General features: G+C 42.8%; 1 protein-coding gene across 2 annotated transcripts in view; it reads left to right on the plus strand.

The window, feature by feature from the left end:
- Positions 1–13729, plus strand: part of UCK2 (uridine-cytidine kinase 2) — an 84970-nt gene extending 71241 nt beyond the window's left edge. The window contains exons 5-7 of one of the 2 annotated variants that reach the window (XM_068242665.1): positions 5003–5100; positions 7039–7087; positions 12761–13728. In XM_068242665.1, coding sequence (XP_068098766.1) covers positions 5003–5100; positions 7039–7087; positions 12761–12903 — 290 coding nt within the window. In that variant the 3' untranslated portion in view covers positions 12904–13728. Of the gene's footprint in view, positions 1–5002; positions 5101–7038; positions 7088–12760 lie in introns of both variants that reach the window. The other variant, XM_068242666.1, reaches the window with a different exon arrangement.
- Positions 13730–21477: the final 7748 nt, after the last annotated feature.

Raw genomic sequence — 21477 nt, forward strand, 5'->3', positions numbered from 1 at the left:
TACCACTGGGGGTATGTTGAAAAACCAAATCATACAGACCTAAACCTGAACAACTATTTCTAGGTAAGTAAAAGCATAAAGCATTGCTTAAGCATTTATACAAAAGGAATACAGTGGGATGCGAAAGTTTGGGCAACCTTGGTAATCGGCATAATTTTCCTGTATAAATTGTTGATTGTTACGATAAACAATGTCCGTTAAATATATCATATAGGAGACACACACAGTGATATTGGAGAAGTGAAATAAAGTTTATTGAATTTAGAGAGTGCGCAGTAATTGTTTAAATGAAATTAGGCAGGTGCATACATTTGTCATTTAATTGATTCCAAAACCTTAAGAACTAATTACTGGAACTCAAATTGGCTTGGTAAGCTCAGTGACTCCTGACCTACATACACGGGTGAATCCAATTATGAGAGTATTTAAGGAGGTCAATTGTAAGTTTCCCTCCTCTTTCATTTTCTCTGAAGAGTAGCAACATTGGGTTCTCAAAAAACTTAAATGACCTGAAGATAAAGATTGTTCACGATCATGGTTTAGAGCAGGGGTCTCAAACTCGCAGGCCATTTGTGGCTCTCGATAAAATATTTTGTGGCCCTCGCCGGCAAAAGCTTCTTTATAGTTTGCTTCAGTGCTCCCAAGTAATCCGCCACATCCCCGCCGCTTAACGAGGGCTGCAGAGCCCCCAAATCGCCCGGGGGGCAATCCGCCGGCATTTCCTGGAAGGGGCAGAGCTTTCAGCTTCAGCTCTGCCCCCCCCCCCCCCCCTGACGTCAATCGCCGCCTCTCCCCGCCCCTCTCTGTGAAGGAAGAGTGAGAGGGGCGGGCAGAGGCGGCAAAGCACCGCGATTGTGAAATTCCTTATGCGGCCCAGCCTCATCCTGACTTTGCCTCCTGCGGCCCCCCAGGTAAATTGAGTTTGAGACCCCTGGTTTAGAGGAAGGATACAGAAAGCTGTCTCAGATTTCAGCTGTTTGTTTCCACAGTTAAGAACATATTGAAGAAATGGAAGATCACACGCTCAGTTCACGTTAAGGTTTGAAGTGGCAGACCAAGAAAAATCTTTGATAAACAGAAGCGACAAATGGTGAGATCAGTCAGTCAACCCACAGACCAACACCAAAGACCCACAACATCATCTTGCTACAGATAGTCCCTATGCATCGTTCAACCATTCGGCGCACTTTACACAAGGAGATGCTGTATGCACTAAACTCACAGGAAAGAACCGGCTCAAATGAATAATACAAGAATAAATTTGTTCATTCAGTTCCAGCGACAGTAGTGCTGTGGTTGTGATACATGGTAGACAGACCTCTTGAAGTGGAATTTCCCCAAGATGTAGCCTGACTCGACACTGCACAGTGGATGGGTTTGCAGTCCAATGCTGGGTACACACGCAAGATTTTCTATGCGATTTTGCATGTAGCAAAAAACACAGCATTTCAAGAAAAACACCTGCTACCTACAGTAAAAAGTAAAAGTGGTTTTATCATGCTGTGTGGCCAGTGCAGGGACTGGGAATCTTGTCAAAGTTGCAGGACGCATGGATTCCACTCAGTATCCGCAGATTCTGGAGACCAATGTCCAGGAATCTGTGACAAAGCTGAAGCTGCACTGGGGCTGAATATTTTAAGAAAACGACCCTAAACACTGCTGAAAATCCACTAAGGCATTCATGCAGAGGAACAAGTACAATGTTCTGGAATTGCCATCTCAGTCCTCAGACCTGAATATACAGTGATGGGAAAAACTATTTGCCCCCTTCCTGATTTCTTATTCTTTTTCATGTTTGACACACTTTTAAATGTTTCTGCTCATCAAAAACCGTTAACTATTAGTCAAAGATAACATAATTGAACACAAAGTGCAGTTTTAAATGATGGTTTTTATTATTTAGTGAGAAAAAAAACTCCAAATCTACATGGCCCTGTGTGAAAAAGTGATTGCCCCTTGTTAAAAAAAATAACTTAACTGTGGTTTATCACACCTGAGTTTAATTTCTGTAGTCACCCCCAGGCTTGATTACTGCCACACCTGTTTAAATCAAGAAATCACTTAAATAGACAGAGAAGTAGACCAAAAGCACCTCAAAAGCTAGACATGCCAAGATCCAAAGAAATTCAGGAACAAATGAGAACAAAAGTAATTTGAGATCTATCCGTCTGGTAAAGGTTATAAAGCCATTTCTAAAGCTTTGGGACTCCAGTGAACCACAGCGAGAGCCATTGTCCACAAATGGCAAAAACCTGGAACAGTGATGAACCTTCCCAGGAGTGGCCGGCCGACCAAAATTACCCCAAGAGCGCAGAGAAAACTCATCCGAGAGGCCACAAAAGACCCCAGGACAACATCTAAAGAACTGCAGGCCTCACTTGCCTCAATTAAGGTCAGTGTTCACGCCTCCACCATAAGAAAGAGACTGGGCAAAAACGGTCTGCATGGAAGATATCCAAGGCGCAAACCACTTTTAAGCAAAAAGAACATTAAGGCTCGTCTCAATTTTGCTAAAAAACACCTCAATGATTGCCAAGACTTTTGGAAAAATACCTTGTGGACCGACGAGACAAAAGTTGAACTTTTTGGAAGGTGTGTGTCCCGTTACATCTGGCATAGAAGTAACACAGCATTTCAGCAAAAGAACATCATACCAACAGTAAAATATGGTGGTGGTAGTGTGATGGTCTGGGGTTGTTCTACTGTCTACCAAAAAATCCTGAAGGAGACTGTCCGGCCATCTGTTCGTCAACTCAAGCTGAAGCGATCTTGGGTGTTGCAGCAGGACAATGACCCAAAACACACCAGCAAATCCACCTCTGAATGGCTGAAGAAAAACAAAATGAACACTTTGGAGTGGCCTAGTCAAAGTCCTGACCTGAATCCTATTGAGATGTTGTGGCATGACCTTAAAAAGGCGGTTCATGCTAGAAAACCCTCGAATAAAGCTGAATTACAACAATTCTGCAAAGATGAGTTGGCCAAAATTCCTCCAGAGCACTGTAAAAGACTCGTTGCAAGTTATCGCAAACGCTTGATTGCAGTTATTGCTGCTAAGGGTGGCCCAACCAGTTATTAGGTTCAGGGGGCAATTTCTTTTTCACACAGGGCCATGTAGGTTTTGAGTGTTTTTTTTTTTTCTCACTAAATAATAAAAACCATCATTTAAAACTGCATTTTGTGTGCATTTTGTGTTAAATTATGTTATCTTTGACTAATAGTTAAGTTTTTGATGAGCAGAAACAAAAGTGTGACAAACATGCAAAAGAATAAGAAATCAGGAAGGGGGCAAATAGTTTTTCACATCACTGTAATTAAAAATATGTTGTGTGAGCTAAAGAGCTGTCCATGCTCGGAAGCCATCAAACCTGAATGAACTAGATGTTTTTTAACCCCCTTGGCGGTAATCCCGAGCTGAGCTCGGGGTATGCCGCCGGAGGTCGCCGCTCAGGCCCTGCTGGGCCGATTTTCAATCTGAAAAAAGCAGCACACGCAGCCGGCACTTTGCCAGCCGCATGTGCTGCCCGATCGCCGCCGCTCCGCGGCGATCCGCCGCGTGCAGCGGCGAAAGAGGGTCCCCCCAGCCGCCCGAGCCCAGTGCAGCCGGAACAAACAGTTCCGGCCGGCGCTAGGGGCTGGATCGGGCGGCTCTGACGTCAGGACGTCGACTGACGTCCATGACGTCACTCCGCTCGTCGCCATGGCGACGAGGAAAGCGAAACAAGATAGGCCGCTCATTGCGGCCTATCTTGTTACTTTCGATTGCCGGAGGCGATCGAAAGTACGCTTCCGGAGCGCCCTCTAGTGGGCTTTCATGCAGCCAACTTTCAGTTGGCTGCATGAAATAGTTTTTTTTTAATTTAAAAAAAACCCTCCCGCAGCCTCCCTGGCGATTTTAATAGAACGCCAGGGAGGTTAACCTCCTGAGCGGTATGGACGAGCTCAGCTCGTCCATCACCACCGGAGGCTGCCGCTCAGGCCCTGCTGGGCCGATTTTCTTCAAATAAAAAGCAGCACACGCAGCCGGCACTTTGCCAGCCGCGTGTGCTGCCTGATCGCCGCCGCTCTGCGGCGATCCGCCGCGAGCAGCGGCGAAAGAGGGTCCCCCCAGCCGCCTGAGCCCAGCGTAGCCGGAACAAAAAGTTCCGGCCAGCGCTAAGGGCTGGATCGGAGGCGGCTGACGTCAGGACGTCAGGACGTCGGCTGACGTCCATGACGTCACTCCGCTCGTCGCTATGGCGACGATCTAAGCAAAACAAGGAAGGCCGCTCATTGCGGCCTTCCTTGTTTATTCTGGGCGCGGGAGGCGATCGGAAGAACGCCTCCGGAGCGCCCTCTAGTGGGCTTTCATGCAGCCAACTTTCAGTTGGCTGCATGAAATAGTTTTTTTTTTTAATTAAAAAAAAAAACCCTCCCGCAGCCTCCCTGGCGATCTCAATAGAACGCCGGGGAGGTTAAAGAGGAATGATCCAAAATACCTTCAACCAGAATCCGGACTTTCATTGGAACCTACAGGAATCGTTTAGAGGCTGTAATTTCTGCAAAAGGATATACTAAATATTCATTTTAATTTTTTTTTGTGGTGCCCACATTTATGCACCTGCCTAATTGTGTTTTTAAACAATTATTACACACTTTCTGTAAATCCAATAAACTTCATTTCACTTCTCAAATATCACATATATGATATATGTAACTGACATAATTTTTTTTTTTTATCGTAACAATCAACGATTTATACAGGAAAATCATGACAATTAACAAGGTTGCCCAAACTTTCGCATCCCACTGCATATTCCTTAAAAAATATATGCGTCAAGGGGTTCTTGAGTTCGTTACCCAAAGCTAGGTGTACCTGGCCAGGACAGTCGTTGATACTGGGGTACATGCTATAAATGTTGAGATTGACACACTGGATATATTTTTCTGAGAGGCACCAGCTTCATTGCTAGTTGAAAAGATTATGCTGCGTGTATGAATAACTTCTCTGGTTTATTCTCAGTACTTCGAGACATCAATGAACGGGGTCGTGACCTGGAGCAGGTTCTTACTCAATATATCACTTTTGTGAAGCCTGCCTTTGAAGAATTCTGTTTGCCTGTAGGTATTTTTTTGCCAGCTGCAATGAAAAATAAATTTTATAAAATGTTGATTCTGTAGGGTGAAAACAAATATTCCTGTATATAATGTAAAGAATAGATGTGCTTGAGTTTGTATTCCAGCATTGAACTCGCCTCTGCTAATCCTTCCAAAAACCACAGTGGCTTATAGCTAGCGGCTCCAAGAGCACAGACATCTGGCCAGTGGTCCATCTGGGAGAGGAAATCAAGAGCAGCAGTACCAATGAGGGTGGAAAAATCCTACTCTCTGTGTGCTCTTGTAATATGCTCCTGAAGGAACTGCCAGAATGCACAAAAGCCTAGCTTTCCCATGCATGCATGCTGCCCTGTTTTTTTTTAGATGCATTGTACTGGCATCGTATTTTATTTATATGTTGTTGTTCATAAACCTGTGAGACTAGGGTTGGAGGGGGTGCAGTGAGTTTTCTGGACAAAACAGGACTCCTAATGCTGCATACGTCAACCATAATGACAGGAAGGGTTGATTCTCTTAATGAAAAAGTCCACATAAAATATTTTTATGAAACATATTTTTCTTTAATATATAACTGTAGCCAAACAAAGCTGAAATATTACCATCCTTTGTTTACTAATTGGCTACTCTGATGTGGCAGAGGAGATTGCTGAGCTGACACAGCTAGAGATCAAATTACAGTGGTGATCAGTCACAGATGAAGGGGAATTAGACAGGCTAAATCTCTATAAATACATACAGGGTGCAGATCTCTTTTCTGGGATACATTGGTCGTTGTGGTTCATTTTCACTCCTTTTATCCACCAAATTATGATTTATTTATTTTTATTTTATTTATTTTTTTACAGCATTTTACTGCTTTCAGCAGCATGTAACAGCTAAAAACCATGTTGCCTGTAATTGTTTCTGTGTTCAGGGCAGCTTTTACATAAGTTCAATGCTAGCATCAATTTGTAGTTGCATGTATTGTAGATGGGGCCATATCCCTGTTTGCTTGATGTTTTTGTGTGTGAAAAATGACATGCTACACTTAAAGCAAACCTGTGAGGAGGAAAGAGAAAAATCTGAATACTTGCCTCCAGTGGTGGGAAGCCTGTGAATGGTCCAGAGGCTTCCCAGATCCTCTTCTATTTCCTCAGTTGCTGCCTAGGGCCCTTTTTTACTTTTTGCTGGGCTTCTGTGTATGAGCTTATGAGCGGCTTGGTGCTACTGGGTATATGCAAGCTTACTCACGCATGCCCAGTACCAATAAGCTCATACACAACTAGAGCATGGCCACAAGAATTTATATTAGACAAGCGTTTGTTGAATCTGTTTAGAGAAACCCAGCGCTGGAATGATGGGTTGGAAGAGGATTGTCAGTTGTGATTTTCCAAGTTTCAATGAACACTTGGCTGTGTGTGTTGCAGTGTTTTTGTCCAGCAAAAGCACTATATTGTACTACTGTACAAAGTCTATGTATTTCTCCCTCCCCATTTCCCAACAGGAAACTGTATAATTGTTTTAGACAAAATGTTATATTTGCATATGGAACTGTCAATACTATTGCAGTATTGCACTGAGGTCTATGCCACACAGGTTAGCTTGCAGTGCAGAGAAGGTCACAGTTGGTGGCATGATGCCCAGCAAATATACCAGCAGTTATGAGGGTATGAGATTAGCGTGGACTTCTGGAACCCATATAAAAGCACTTGGCCTTTCTTTTGCTTTTATGATCTTGGAACTCTGTTTATTTCTATTCCCTGTATATGCTTTGGAGAGAACCTGCTTGATCTCATAATAAAATTGTGTAGTACTTCTAAACCAGAACTATCCAAATTAAGTTTTCAGTATTAGAAAATAAATGTGGGGTTTACGTTAGTCAGAGTATAACCATGAAAACTAAATAAAATCCAGCTTCAAATTTTCTGCCAGTTCATAAGTTGTTTTGCTGTTGTGTTGCAGACCAAAAAATATGCTGATGTGATCATTCCCAGAGGTGCTGATAACTTGGGTGAGTAAACCACACAACACCATTGTGGGCATTAGTCTAGAATGGAGTAATAACATGTTCTTCCCTGTGCAGATTTGATTGATTTTCTGCAATGTACGGTAAGCTGTAGTTTTAATTGTAAGGACAGTTTTAGATAAGCTGGGGCCCCATACATTTTCATAGTGTACTGACTGCAGGCTTGTGATCTCTACAGTTCCTTACTTGTGGGGCCCCTTAGGAGCTTTTGCCCAGTTTAACCCCACGGAAGCAGTGGCCCTGACCGATTTTATGAGTAAATGTGCACCCCTCCTGTGAATCTAGCAGTCTGCATTTCCAGCAAAGCTTTCACAAAAGCAGTAAGATGTAAAAAGTCTAAAAGGCAGCTGTTAATGTTTTGAAGTGTCACCAAAGTGAGCATCTTGACATGCAAGTGTATACACACTTGTGTTTTTCTGTCATGTGTAGTTTGTGAGTTTGTCTGAGGAGGAGAGTACAACAGAAAAGTACAGGGCAAGTACTGCACTTCGGGGAACACTGAAACATTTGGAACAAACCGCCACAGCTCAGAGGGCAGAGTCACTAGTGCCGATACAATGCAGTTTATAGTATAAGTGGGTGACCAGCCACGTAAAAAGCAGGAAGAATCGGGGAATTTAACGTCTCTTTGTGAGTTAGGACTTCCTCTCTGCTCTAAAAGAAAAGCGGCAGCATAACCACCTTTACAGAAAAACATTCCTTTGTTACAGCCCACAGAACTCCTACTGAGATTCTGCAGAGTGGTTATTTCCTGGTTTCATGAAAGCATATTACTTCCAGATAAGGGCAAATTAGACAGGCTGTTGTCTCTAAAAACACACAGGCTGGTTTTGCTCTGTGGCTTCCTTCTCTCCTGTGCAAGGGTTTGGGTCCTCTTTAAAGGATACCCAAGGTGACCCGATAAGAGAGACATGGGTATGTACAGTGCCTAGCACACAAATAACTATGCTGTTCCTTTTTTTTTTTTTTTTTTTTTTTTTCTTTCTCTGCCTGAAAGAGTTAAATATCAGGTATGTAAATGGCTGACTCTGACAGGAAGTGACCACAGTGTGACCCTTACTGATAAGAAATGCCAACGATAAAACACTTTCCTAGCAGAAAATTGCTTCTGAGAGCAGGAGAAAGATATAAAAAGGGTCAATAGTTCAGATTTTTAGCTCTGGCATAGTGTAATGGTTAAGGGCTCTGCCTCTGACATGGAAGACCAGGGTTCGAATCTCTGCTCTGCCTGTTAAGTAAGCCAGCACCTATTCAGCAGGAGACCTTAGGCAAGTCTCCCTAACACTGCTACTGCCTATAGAGCGTGTCCTAGTGGCTGCAGCTCTCGCGCTTTGAGTCCACCAGGAGAAAAGCGATATATAAGTGTTTAATTGTTTTTGCTCAATGACACATTCATAGACAAAAACATGAACAGTTAAAACTTAAAAAGTAGATTTAAACATAAAATTGTGGAATATAAGTAATTTTTAGGAGAAGGAAGATGGATACAATCATTTATTTCATTAGTTTATTTTCGCCTTTAACCACTTGCCGACCAGGGCTTTCTGCACTGATCGGTGCTGCGTGTGCTCTCCAGCCCGCAGCACCGATCAGGAGTGAGCCAGGGCGATCAGACTACCCCCCTTTTTTCCCCCACTAGGGGATGTCCTGTTGGGGGGGGTCTGATCGCCGCCGGCTGCAGTTGCTTAGCGGGGGGGGGGGGGGCTCTTCAAAGCCCCCCTCCGCAGTGTTCTCCGCCGTCTCTCCAGCTCCCTCCCTCCCCCTGTGAGCTGCGCAGGACAGATTTCCGTCCTGCGCATTAAAGGATAGGCTTCAGCCTATCATATGCCGGCGATCCCCGGCCAATCAGAGGCCGGGGATCGCCGATCTGCCTTACGGCGCTGCTGCGCAGCAGCGCCGTATGATGTAAACAGCGGGGATTTCTTCCCCGTCTGTTTACATTTTGCCGGCGAGCCGCGATCGACGGCTCTCCGGCTGTTCACGGAGACACCCTCCGTGAACTGACATGATTTCCATGGTAACCCACAGACGACCAGTTTACGCCAATCGGTGTTAGCTGGTCGTCAAGAGGTTAAGACCTTGGCCCATATGCAATTTCTCTGATACCCTTTTTTTTTTTTTTTTTAGGGGTTCTCCGGTGTATTTTAAAAAGCTAAAACTGGGGCTTACCTGGGGCTTCTATCGGCCCCCCACAGCTGTAATGTCCCGCGCCATCCTCCGATGCTCCATTTCCCGCCGCTGGTAACCTGCTAATTATTTGTCTAACTAGATGAATAGAACTGCGGCTGTGAGGCCATGGCTGCGTGTGTCATCGGGAGCTTACTGCGCAGTACAATACCGCGCCTGCACAGTAAGCTCCCGATGACACGCGTGGGAGCAAGCATGTGCGCGGCCACACAGCCGCAGTTGTATTTGTCTAATTAGACCATTAATTAGCAGGCTACTGGCGGCGGGAAACTGAGCATCAGAGGAGGACGGTGTGGGACATTACAGCTGCAGGGGGCCAATGGAAGCTCCAGGTAAGTGTCAGTTTTAGCTTTTTAAAATATACCGGAGAACCTCTTTAAGCGCTTTGCCATTGAAAAAGTATCAAAGTAGTTGAAAATGTACTATGAGAATTATTTTGAGAGTTTTCTTGCTGGTTCTGGTGGTTTAACAAGTTCCCCAATACAGGTTATTTCCCCCTAAAAACCAGAACAATTTAAACATAGAACACTCCTTCCAATCATTCCTGATAACGTTATCGCTACTTATCAAACCAAATGTAACTATATATTGTTGTGGGGGTTTTTTTGCCACAAATTAGGCTTTCTTTGGGTTGTACTTTTTGCTAAATATGTATATATGTGCATTTTAAAAGGAAGAAGGTTGAGGGAAAAAGAATAATTTCCCAGTTTTCACCCATTCTAATTCTAAAACAAAATGGGCTGTCATAGATAAAACCCACATTTTATTTGCCCATTTGTAGCGGTTATTACAACATTTAAAGGAGTCTGCCAGGAGAAAAGCCGGAAAGATGGATTTTTCCGTTTTTTTTTTTTCTCTTTATACTATATCAATAATTACAAGCCCTAATTTGCAAAAAAATAATAGTGATAAACCCTAACGACATACTGTAAATATGTAAGGAAAAAAGCTGATTCCCTAAGCTAACCTTTTTAACAAATGTTTGATTTTAATAATTATAGGGAAGCAGGAAATAAGGGGTTAAAACTAATGGTGATTTGGTTATTTTGGCCACTAGATGGCTCCACACTATCCTGTGTCTTGAACAGTGCACAGGAAGTAGTGTACAGTGTGTCTACTTTCACTCTGTAAATTACCACAGGCATCTCATTGATGCCAGTACTCATCATGGGCACTTAGATCCGCTTCCAATTCACTGATCAGTACCCTCTGTCGGGGGAGGGGGGGGCATTGCACCACTGCAAACAGACCAAATACATGAATCTACGTCCCAAGTGCTATAGGGAAGTCTACAGGGACCTATATACATAATACAGTGGTGCTGTGTATCGCTTAAAAGCATGCAACAAGGTCTGAAAATCTAGGAGGAAACTCCAATCTGGGCTGGTACCTATCAGATGTCACTGCTACTGAGGGAATACAGTGATTGGCCCCAATGACGGAGCTGTGGTCCCGCCCGTGAGACCACCGGCTCCAATGAAGGAAGGGAGCAATTGGCTGTGATTGGTGGGTCTGGGGCAGAGCCCACCACCTAATTGGCAGAAGGCTTTCTGAAGCCGTGCTTCTACTTCCTGTTGATCGGAGCGGCGTGCACTGGCTGCACGTATGTACAGAGGGGGGTGGAGGACACAAGGGACATAATTGGGGACAAAAGGTACATGTGCATAATATATATGTAGGCTTTATATATCCTTTCACTGTGTTAAATTGGTTTTTGTCCTCTAAACCTAGGTGCATCTTAGTCTGAAAAATATGGTACATGTGGCCATTCCCAGATTAGTCCTATTCACTTAAGGACAATTGTAACAAAAGGGATATGGAGGCTGCCATATGTATTTCCCTTTTAAACAATATCCGCTGCCTAACAGTCCAACTGATCCTTTGCCTCTAGTACTTTAAGCTGTAGACCCTGAACAAGCATGCAGCATATCGTGTTTCTGACATTAGTCAGATCTGACAAGATTACCTGCATGCTTGTTTCTGGTGTGATTCAGGCACTACTGCAGCCGAATAGACTAGCAGGGCTCTCGGACAACTGTTATTGTTTAAAAGGAAATAAATATGGCAGCCTTCATATCCCTCTCACTACTTTTGTCATTTAAGGGACCACTATCGCAAAAAAAAAAATACCGTAAATTACATGTATGCATATGTATAAAATGTAAATTTTGTTCCAGTGTAAAACGCACCATTAATTTTTTTTTTTCTACGAGACTGTCACTTGTAGTAGTTAGTAAAACAATGACATATCTGAGCGGTTTTGAACTAGTCCGTCTCTTCATTAGGGCTTCGCAGGGGCTTTTTTCTTTTCAAAAGCATTTGTTGAATAGCCGTTGCTCACTCCACCTGTCAAAATGAGAATTGTGGCAAAATGACACTGGCAATTTTGCTGCGATTCTCATTGAATTTAATGAGAATGCGGTTTCAAAATGCAGTGCAAAACATAGCCAGCGTGGACCAGCCCTTTTGGAGGCCAGCCAGCATCATATTTGTTTTTTACACAAGTACTCCCTAGAAAGAATCTATACAAGGGAAATGCTAAGAATCCCCCAAAAGGAGATGAACTAATCCAAAAACTTAAAGTGGGCAGTAAAAGTCTGACAGACTGCATAGGAGAGAAGTCATTTATAGACCATGTTACTCTGGGCGAAATGTACATTTTATATGTATTTTTGTCATTGTGGTCCAAGCTTTAAGTACAGTATACTATACACTTTTCTCTTTTTCATAAAGTTTAACCATGCCCCCGGTCTAATCTCTGTATGCCATTAAACACAACGGCTATCATTCATAAAGCATTTCCGCATGCGGAAATGCTGAAAACAGCCGACTTTACCAAACACATAGCAAGATCTTCATTCATAAAGGCTCTTTCCGCATGAAAAGCTGACATTACCGAGCAGAGCGGTAAATCACTGCCTTGTGCGGTGACTATCATAATAAATGTAACAAAATATTAGTTCATAAAGATTTATGCAAGCGGTATGAGGACGGGAAATGCCGCTCCATTGGATGTGGCGATAACAATGTTAAGTTAATGGAGACACAGACCTCCCAGGCAGCTGCAGCAGTGCGGAACACGGAGAAATGTATCAACTCTGCAGCTTCCTGTTTCCACAAGCCTACCGCCTGCCTACCGACAGCCTAGTTCGGGGGAATCTCCGCACTATCGCAACTGCACTTTTTTATGAATGACCACACAGAAGTGTAAAATACCGGCAGCTGTGTTTTCCCGCACTGATTTGCATTACCGACCACTCTTTTATGAATGATAGCCAATGAGGGAAACTATTTTCCATAATACATTTTACAGGATCTGACCTCCATCAGAAATCTAGATGAAATATAAATAAAATGTAGATGTGCCATTTGGTTTTTGTAAAGCTGTATTCATCCATTGTAGATTACTAATTTAAAATGTTTATATTGCTTTTTAACTTTTTTTTTTTTTTTTTATTTCCCCCTCCATAGTTGCCATCAATTTGATTGTTCAGCACATCCAAGATATCTTAAATGGTGGATTAACAAAGCGTCAGACTAATGGCTATACGAATGGGTACACAAACCATCGGAGTAGACACCCCTCAGAGTCGAGCAGCAGTCGGCCGCATTAGAGAGCTCTATGAATATGGAATTTGTATATACTTTATGCCAATAAAAAGTATTCCGTGCCGATGTACCCTGGAAAGACAGATAAGCTTTTACTGGTGTAAAATGATTTCCTTTGTGCTATGTGGGCGCTGCCATTAATCTGCAAGGAAAGTGTTAACCGACTACTGCATCAATAACCTACCACGCTGGAATTTTATGGTCTCTTAATTCAAACTGAAAACTGTGGCCTAAGAAGTCTTTTCGTTTTTGTTTTTTTCTTTTTTTGCTTACTATTACATTAAAAGGGGCAAAGAGAAGATTGGATTTAACTATGAAAACTTGAACCTTCATACTGACTACTGAGAATGAAATTCAAACATTACCCTGAGATCCCATTAAAACAATTTTGTCATAATGAACTTTTGCGCTATTCTTAAAGAATTTTTTTTTTTCTTCCTCAAAAAAAATAATTGTTGCTTCTTTGAGTGTTAATTGTAGGGTGATTGGATATGTGAAAAATAAATGTACTGTAATTAATGCAAATGTCAGCCACCCTAATGTTGTGTTAGAAACAAAATACCTTTCATAGGTTAATTTTGAACATCACCACTTAATAGACCAAAACACTTGCATTTTCCCAGTGCCAAAAGAATGATCGTGGTTTTATAATGTTACTTATGACCGATATTCTTATCTGCTTTGTTTAAAGTTGGCAAAGTATTTATTTTTATTTACATTCTACCCTGTGATAATCCTTCTTTTCTATATTCAGACATGTTTCCTTTCTGAAGAACAAACTGTAACATGATCTGGTGACTAGGAAATAACAGAAAATAAAAATACACTTGTAGATGGTGCTTCCACTGCTGTCTCATGTCTGAGCAACTGTATATACTTATTGACTAGCCTAAGATAACAGAACTCGGCTATCCAGCAGGTAACATTCTTTCTCGGGAATGGCGCTTTGGGGGGGGGGGGGGTTCTCACTCACATACTCGCTTACATACTCACTCTAACTAGCACACGCCTATACATTTATATTTATAAGGTAAAGGTAGTACTGTGCCACCTAGGCTCTGAGTGTTTTTCCTAAAGATGGTCTCTCCATTTACCCATAGAAATGTTATCATTGTGAGATCTGGCTGACAACAACCAGAAGAAATGGAAGGGAGCCTAATCTCATTTTACTACAAAAGCTGAAACGTGTGTGTGTGTGTGGCCTGGTGCAAACCAAAAACCGCTAGCAGATCCGCAAAATGCTAGCAGATTTTGAAACTTTCTGTAGCGTTTCAGCTAGCATTTTGCGGTTTTGTGAAGCGTTTTTGTTGTACTAGATTTCATATATTGTTACAGTAAAGCTGTTACTAAACAGCTTCTGTAACAAAAGCGCCTGCAAAACCGCTCTGAACTGCCGTTTTTCAGAGCGGTTTGCGGTTTTCCTATACTTTACATTGGAGGCAGAAACTCCTCCGCAATCCAAAATCTGCAGCAGCCCGGGAGTATGGGTTTCTGCAAAACGCCTCCCGCTCTGGTGTGCACCAGCCCATTGAAATGCATTAACCAGGCGTATCCGCAGCTGCAATTGGATCGCAAATAGCTGCCGAACCGTGTGTGTGTGCATATATATGTAATATATACGCACGCACGCACATACACACCTGAGCTACATACGTCATGGGGGGGGGGGGGAAGAGGCAGGCAGGGGAGCCAGAGCAAAAGGCACATTTTGCTCTGATCCGAGTTACTCTGGCACTATATTCGGCCTGAGAAAATGGACCGAGACCCATGAAACCTGTTGCGAAGTGCATATTAAAGTTCCTTGTTAATATTTTAATTTGTCTTCATTGAGGAGAGCTACCTTACCTGTTTTTATTTTAGCTGTTTTTAACGCAGTTTTATCCTATTTTGGACACCACTTTTTCTACCTTTGTGTTACATACCCTCCCTCGTCGGGAGGGGTAGTCTATTTGGCGAGGGATGTTTGACACCACACTTACAACCATCTAGAACTTCTTTTGCACCAAGAAAACGATGGAGTCCAGTTATCTGGGCACCCAAGAGGAGTTGAGTTTGTGCATCTCCACCTGCCTACAGTGGTTGGCCTGCAAACTCCCTTTGTGATTACCATCATTCACCCTATCCTTTTCATTTATCACCTTAACGTACTACACCATCCGTTGTCTGTGTTTTTTGTTTGCCTCCAGGGTGTCTCTCCCATTACCTAACTATCCTTATTAATATAGATGCTGTGTGAGCAGGAATAGTCCATGGTAATCAAATATAGTGTAGGTGGAGGACAGGGTTTGCTTAAGAGCTAGTCTCCTCTGGCAGTGATGATAGCCTTATTTGTCCTAATTTAATAAGCAATGTGTGCTGTATGCTGGTAAACTGGAAATCTTGCTGTGATCTCTTGGATTTTAATTTACAATACTGTTGGTACACATTCTGTAAAGGTCATACATTAGATTAGAGCGGAAGACAACTCTTGAGGAGCAGTTGAAAAGGTGGCAGCCAAAAATGGGCGCAATTGTTTATCGTAATATAGAAAGCCGTTACGCTACTTAGCGGGTGGCTTCAATTAAATAGAAATTTATCGTATTATTGTTAGGGGGGGTTGTGGGTGTTTAAGGTTGGGCACCACCAGGGGGGGATCTTGGGGTTAGGCACCACCAGGGTAAGGTTCTGTGTGAGAGTAGGGAGAGGGTAGGTTCAACATTATCTGTAAATTTACAGATAATGTATACCGCCATTAAATTTACCTTTTTTACCGTTTTTGTTTTTTAACGGTGTGCTTAAAGCGGACCTTAACTCAGAATGTCCTCTTTCTAAATGATACACAACAGCATAACCTTTAAACAAATAACATTTCTTTGTTACAGCTGATACAAATCCTAAGAAAAATCTTCACTGTTTCTACTTCTCTATTCATGGAAGCAGATATATTGTTAACCTCCTGTGCTTTCAAATGGCCTTATCTGCCGTAGGCAGTCATGTGACATAGGGGAGAGATCAGATTACAAATAGTGATTAGACACAAATGAGGGGGAATTAGGCAGGCTAAACTCTAAATACATACATGGTGCATTTCTCTATGTGTTTCCATCCTGTGCAAGGTCCACTTTTAATTATTTACCGATATTGCTAGTAATATCGTTATTTAACATTGCTCCTAAATTAACTTGTGACTTTTTTTAAATATATGTAACTCTGAGGGCTCATTCACACTTGCTAAATGCAAAACGCTAGCGCTTTTGCTAGCGTATAGCTATGGGGTTTTTTTTTGCGTTGAACATGGAAAAATCGCCATTCCCACTTCGTGATTTATTTTTTTGAGCAATTGTGTTTAACGCTTCTATAGCACGGAAACGCGATTGCCGGGAAATTGCCTGAAAATGGTGCAGGCTACATGTTTGCGTTTGGCAATTTGCGTTAATTGCTGGCAATTAATGAAAATTGCCCAAGTGAGAACGTGCTCATAGGGTTTTATTGCACTAGCGCTTTAAAAAGCACTTGAGCGTTTTGCCGAAATCGCTGGCAAAACGTTCTAGTGTGAATGGGTCCTAACACTTCACAGCGTAGGGGCTGTGTGCTTCTACCACTCATATGGTCACCTGCAAAGCGTGAATGTACCTGGGATCTAATAAATGTGGAAGGTGAACAACCAAATGTCTCCACAGTGAAACTATCAACACAGAATACAGACAGAAATTCCTAACTAAGTAGAATCAAAACAACTACCAAACTACTGTAAATGCTAAATTCAACATTTATTAAAGGCAAAGATTGCCTAACAAAATATTAAACATTAGTGCTCTAATCATAAAACCTGTATCTCTAAATGGTGATAAACCTAAAGTGCAGGAACAGATGATACACATGTATACCTCAAATATGAGAAGGGTATACTAACACCAATGTGGTATAATGCTGCTAGAGGGAAGAAATTGTCCTGCACTGCTTAGCAGAGTGCACTAACTCAATGATGAAGCTTATCATGACTCTGCCCATCTGATATTAATAAAGATGGCAGGAACGGCACCGTCGTCTATAATGCTTTTATTCAAGAATCATACACATACAGTGTAATGGTGAAGTTTAGGAGTGTCTAGCTCCTTTCTCAAGCTCAGCTGCGTGCTGGAAAAGGAAAGGAGCTGGATGCTCCGAAGCATCGCCAGTACGCTTTGTGTGTAATTGTTGAATAAAAGAGCATTATAAAGATAATGGTGTCTATCTTGTTCTTCAGACTGCTGGTGATGATGATCTAGGGTGCTGCCGGATCGATCGAGGTACGTTGCAACTGCAAGCTAGTTAAGTCCTTTCATCGCGTCTACACACACTGTAGAATCAAGTTATGGTAAATTCGGTCCCCAGGTCCTGACCATGTGACTTTACAAATATATCCATGACTAATTCTGATAAAGTAAACTTGGCCAGGTCCCTTGATGTTTACTATAACAAGATTCTACTGTATATACAGTGGGTTGCAAAAGTATTCAGCCCCCTTGAAGTTTTCCACATTTTGTCATATTACTGCCACAAACATGAATCAATTTTATTGGAATTCCACATGAAAGACCAACACAAAGTGGTGTACACATGAGAAGTGGAATGAAAATCGTACATGATTCCAAACATTTTTTTTACAAATAACTGCAAAGTAGTGTGTGCATAATTATTCGGCCCCCTTTGATCTGAGTGCAGTCAGTTGCTTATAGACATTGCCTGATGAGTGCTAATGACTAAATAGAGTGCACCTGTGTGTTATCTAATGTCAGTACAAATACAGCTGCTATGTGAGGGCCTCAGAGGTTGTCTAAGAGAATATTGGGAGCAACAACACCGTGAAGTCCAAATAACACACAAGACAGGTCAGGGATCAAGTTATTGAGAAATTTAAAGCAAGCTTAGGCTACTAAAAGATTTCCAAAGCCTTGGAACATCCCAAGGAGCACTGTTCAAGCGATCATTCAGAAATGGAAGGAGTATGGCACAACTGTAAACCTACCAAGACCAGGCCATCCACCTAAACTCACAGGCCGAACAAGGAGAGCACTGATCAGAAATGCAGTCAAGAGGCCCATGGTGACTCTGGACGAGCTGCAGAGATCTACAGCTCAGGTGGGAGACTCTGTCCATAGGACAACTATTAGTCATGCACTGTACAAAGTTGGCCTTTATGGAAGAGTGGCAAGAAGAAAGGCATTGTTAACAGGAAGCATAAGAAGTCCTGTTTGCAGTTTGCCACAAGCCATGTGGGGGACACAGCAACCATGTGGAAGAAGGTGCTCTGGTCAGATGAGACCAAAATAGAACTTTTTGGCCAAAATGCAAAACGCTATGTGTGACAGAAAACTAACACTGCACATCACTCTGAACACACCATCCCCACTGTCAAATATGGTGGTGGCAGCATCATGCTCTGGGGGTGCTTCTCTTCAGTAGGGACAGGGAAGCTGGTCAGAGTTGATGGGAAGATGGATGGAGCTAAATACAGGGCAAACTTGGAAGAAAACCTCTTGGAGTCCGCAAAAGACTTGAGACTGGGGCGGAGGTTCACCTTCCAGCAGGACAATGACCCTAAACATAAAGCCAGTGCAACAATGGAATGGTTTAAAACCAACCTATCTATGTGTTAGAATGGCCCAAATCTAAATCCAATCGAGAATCTGTGGCAAGATCTGAAAACTGCTGTTCACAAACGCTGTCCATCTAATCTGACTGAGCTGGAGCTGTTTTGCATAGAAGAATGGGCAAGGATTTCAGTCTCTAGATGTGCAAAGCTGGTAGAGACATACCCTAAAAGACTGGCAGCTGTAATTGCAGCAAAAGGTGGTTCTACAAAGCATTAACTCAGGGGACCGAATAATTATGCACACCCCACTTTGCAGTTATATATTGATGTATGATTTTCGATCTACTTCTCACATGTACACCACTTTGTATTGGTCTTTCATGTGGAATTCCAATAAAATTGATGCATGTTTGTGGCAGTAATGTGACAAAATGTGGAAAACTTCAAGGGGGCCGAATACTTTTGCAACCCACTGTACATGAATCTACAATAATTACAGCACAAAATCAAGATCACAAACCAAGAATCAGAAAAGATGACAGTTTCCTTTGACTTCTATTGCTGCGGTGTATCTTTTGCAAACTTATGTTTTAGAGAAAAAGATTTAAAAAAACCCAAATCGCAGCTTATATTAGTTATAAAGTTACCAACAAAACCTTATTTGTGTAAGAAATACAATATCCAGATGCAACCAAACTGAAAAGATGCCCTTCTGCCCATAAATAAACAGTTCATCAATACTTTCAGCAGAAATTCCTGGCTGTATACAGTGGTAGGACACCAGCATGCATCAGTCTATGCTCACTACCTCATAATATAGGCTTACTAGAATGAGTTAGACTCTGTTTATAAGGTATAAAGTGTCTCATTGCATACGCCATACACCATGTCAGCTCTTACCAATACCCTTATCTTTCATCATGTAAGTTATGTTAAAAGTGTATGTGTAATATCCGAGGCAGCTGCGGCGAACAGCACCGCCGCCGCAGCTGCCTCCATGCGGCCATCCGTCCGTTCGGCGTGCAGGACGCTGAGGATGGAACGTTCTCCCGTGCAGGGGCTGCCATAGCGCGCGGGCGCACGCATAGACGGGAGCTTTATGCGGGGAGGAAGCCCGTCAGCTGACCTGCTGGTCGGCTGACGTCAGGGGAGACCCACGGCGCCCAGGATTGGCTGATGAGAGGGGGGCGTGCCAGTGAGGTCTCCTCTGCTTCATAAGCCTCCGGGCTGCATTGCTACTTTGTCTGTTGTCGTGAATACTTGCGTGAGCGCGCAGACCTTAGGTAGTTCCCTGGTGTTGATGCTACGGATTTCACACCAAGCTTAGGAATTTTGCAGTCTTGTTATTGTTATTTTGTTAGACTAGTTCCGGGGTGTTGTTGCCAAGGATTTCACACCCAGGCTAGGATATTATTATTGTATTGATCTCCTGTGTACGACTCTGGCTAGCACTCTGACTTTGAATCTGTTTTCTGATCCTGTACTTCTGCCCATCTGTCTACCTGTTGCTGAACCTCTGCCTGATTACCGATTACTCTCTTGCCTCACGATTCTATACCGATACGTACCTTCCTGTTGCTGAACCTCTGCCTGATTACTGATTACTCTCGTCTCACGATTTTGTATTTACTTACCTCTCTGTTGCCGAACCTTGCCTGCCTGACCATTCTACTCACCAGTGGGCCCTCGCCACTGGTGAGGTACTAGTTACACCAGCCCCTCTGGTGGAACCGTTCTGTTAAAACTGTAGTACAGCGCCAATTACCTACTCTTAGGGTATCTGTCATTGTACTATTATTGTATCTCCTAGGCTACTGTTCAGTCTGGGTCACCCGCCCCACGGTTGTTCTCGTGCCTGCAGTACTATCTGAATCACCCGCTCCCCGGGAGATTCAGCCTCTTCGTTATTGTACTCTCCAGCCTGATGGAACTTGTATGCTAGTGCACGCTCAGTGTACTGATAGTACCTCACCAGCCCCTCTGGTGAGGTCTGGTCAAACTATTAAAGTTACTGTTGCACCCAAACACTTACACTTTGCCAGGTGTCCAGAGGTTAGTCATACTTGTATTATTGGTGATTCTGCAGATCACTAATAATCAAGTATACGTCTGTATTGTTGGTGATACTGCAGATCATCAATAATCAGATACTCTCTGTGTGCTGACACCAACCGTTACAGTATGTATGTACGTGTGTGTGCAAGGCTGTGGAGTCAGTACAAAAAACACCAACTCCGCAGTTTTATTCCTCCAATAATTGCACATATCAATCTTGTTGATTGAAAGTATGTAACATAAAAAGCATTTCATCACTGCCAAAGCTTAGGAATTTTATAGCTTTATTAAGATGGCATTTGCGTTTGGGAACAAAAAACTCCTGGCCAGGAAGCTGACACTGTTAGCCATCCCAGCCTGTCATTGCCAATGGGTGTGCCTAGGCACGTTATCTGTATGTAAGATTCACCATATCAGCCAGGTTTCATGCTGGTGGGAATACACCATGAGATTTTATGGCAGATAGATGGTTCAATAGATCATTTCCAACATGTCCAATCTGATTTTCAGTCGTTTTTTTCTGATCGATTTCTCATAAAAGTGAATGGAAACTGATCAGAAAAACGATCGGACAGTAAATCTGCTGAAAAATCTCATTGTATATTCCCAGCATTAGCGTGTAGCCCCACCAACCTGCAGATAAAGGCCTCTATCTTTTCTATGGCTCAGTGCACACCGAGCGGTTTTAGGGGCGATTCGCCAACCACATCCACATCCACAAACTTGGTTTATGTAATTCACTGGGATGGTTGCACACCAGCGGTTTGAGGATTTTAGCAAACCGCAAACGTGTCTCCTGCTGCATGTTTGTGGTTTCTGCCTCAATGTAAAGTATAGGAAAAACGCAAACCGCTCTGGAAAACGCTACATCAGAGCAGTTTTCCAGGCATTTTTTTTACAGAAGCTGTTCAGTAACAGCTTTTACTGTAACAATATTTGTACTCTGCTGCACAAAAACGCTCCCAAAAAT

The sequence above is a fragment of the Hyperolius riggenbachi genome, chromosome 6, assembly GCF_040937935.1.
Source record: "Hyperolius riggenbachi isolate aHypRig1 chromosome 6, aHypRig1.pri, whole genome shotgun sequence".
Lineage (NCBI taxonomy): Eukaryota > Metazoa > Chordata > Amphibia > Anura > Hyperoliidae > Hyperolius > Hyperolius riggenbachi.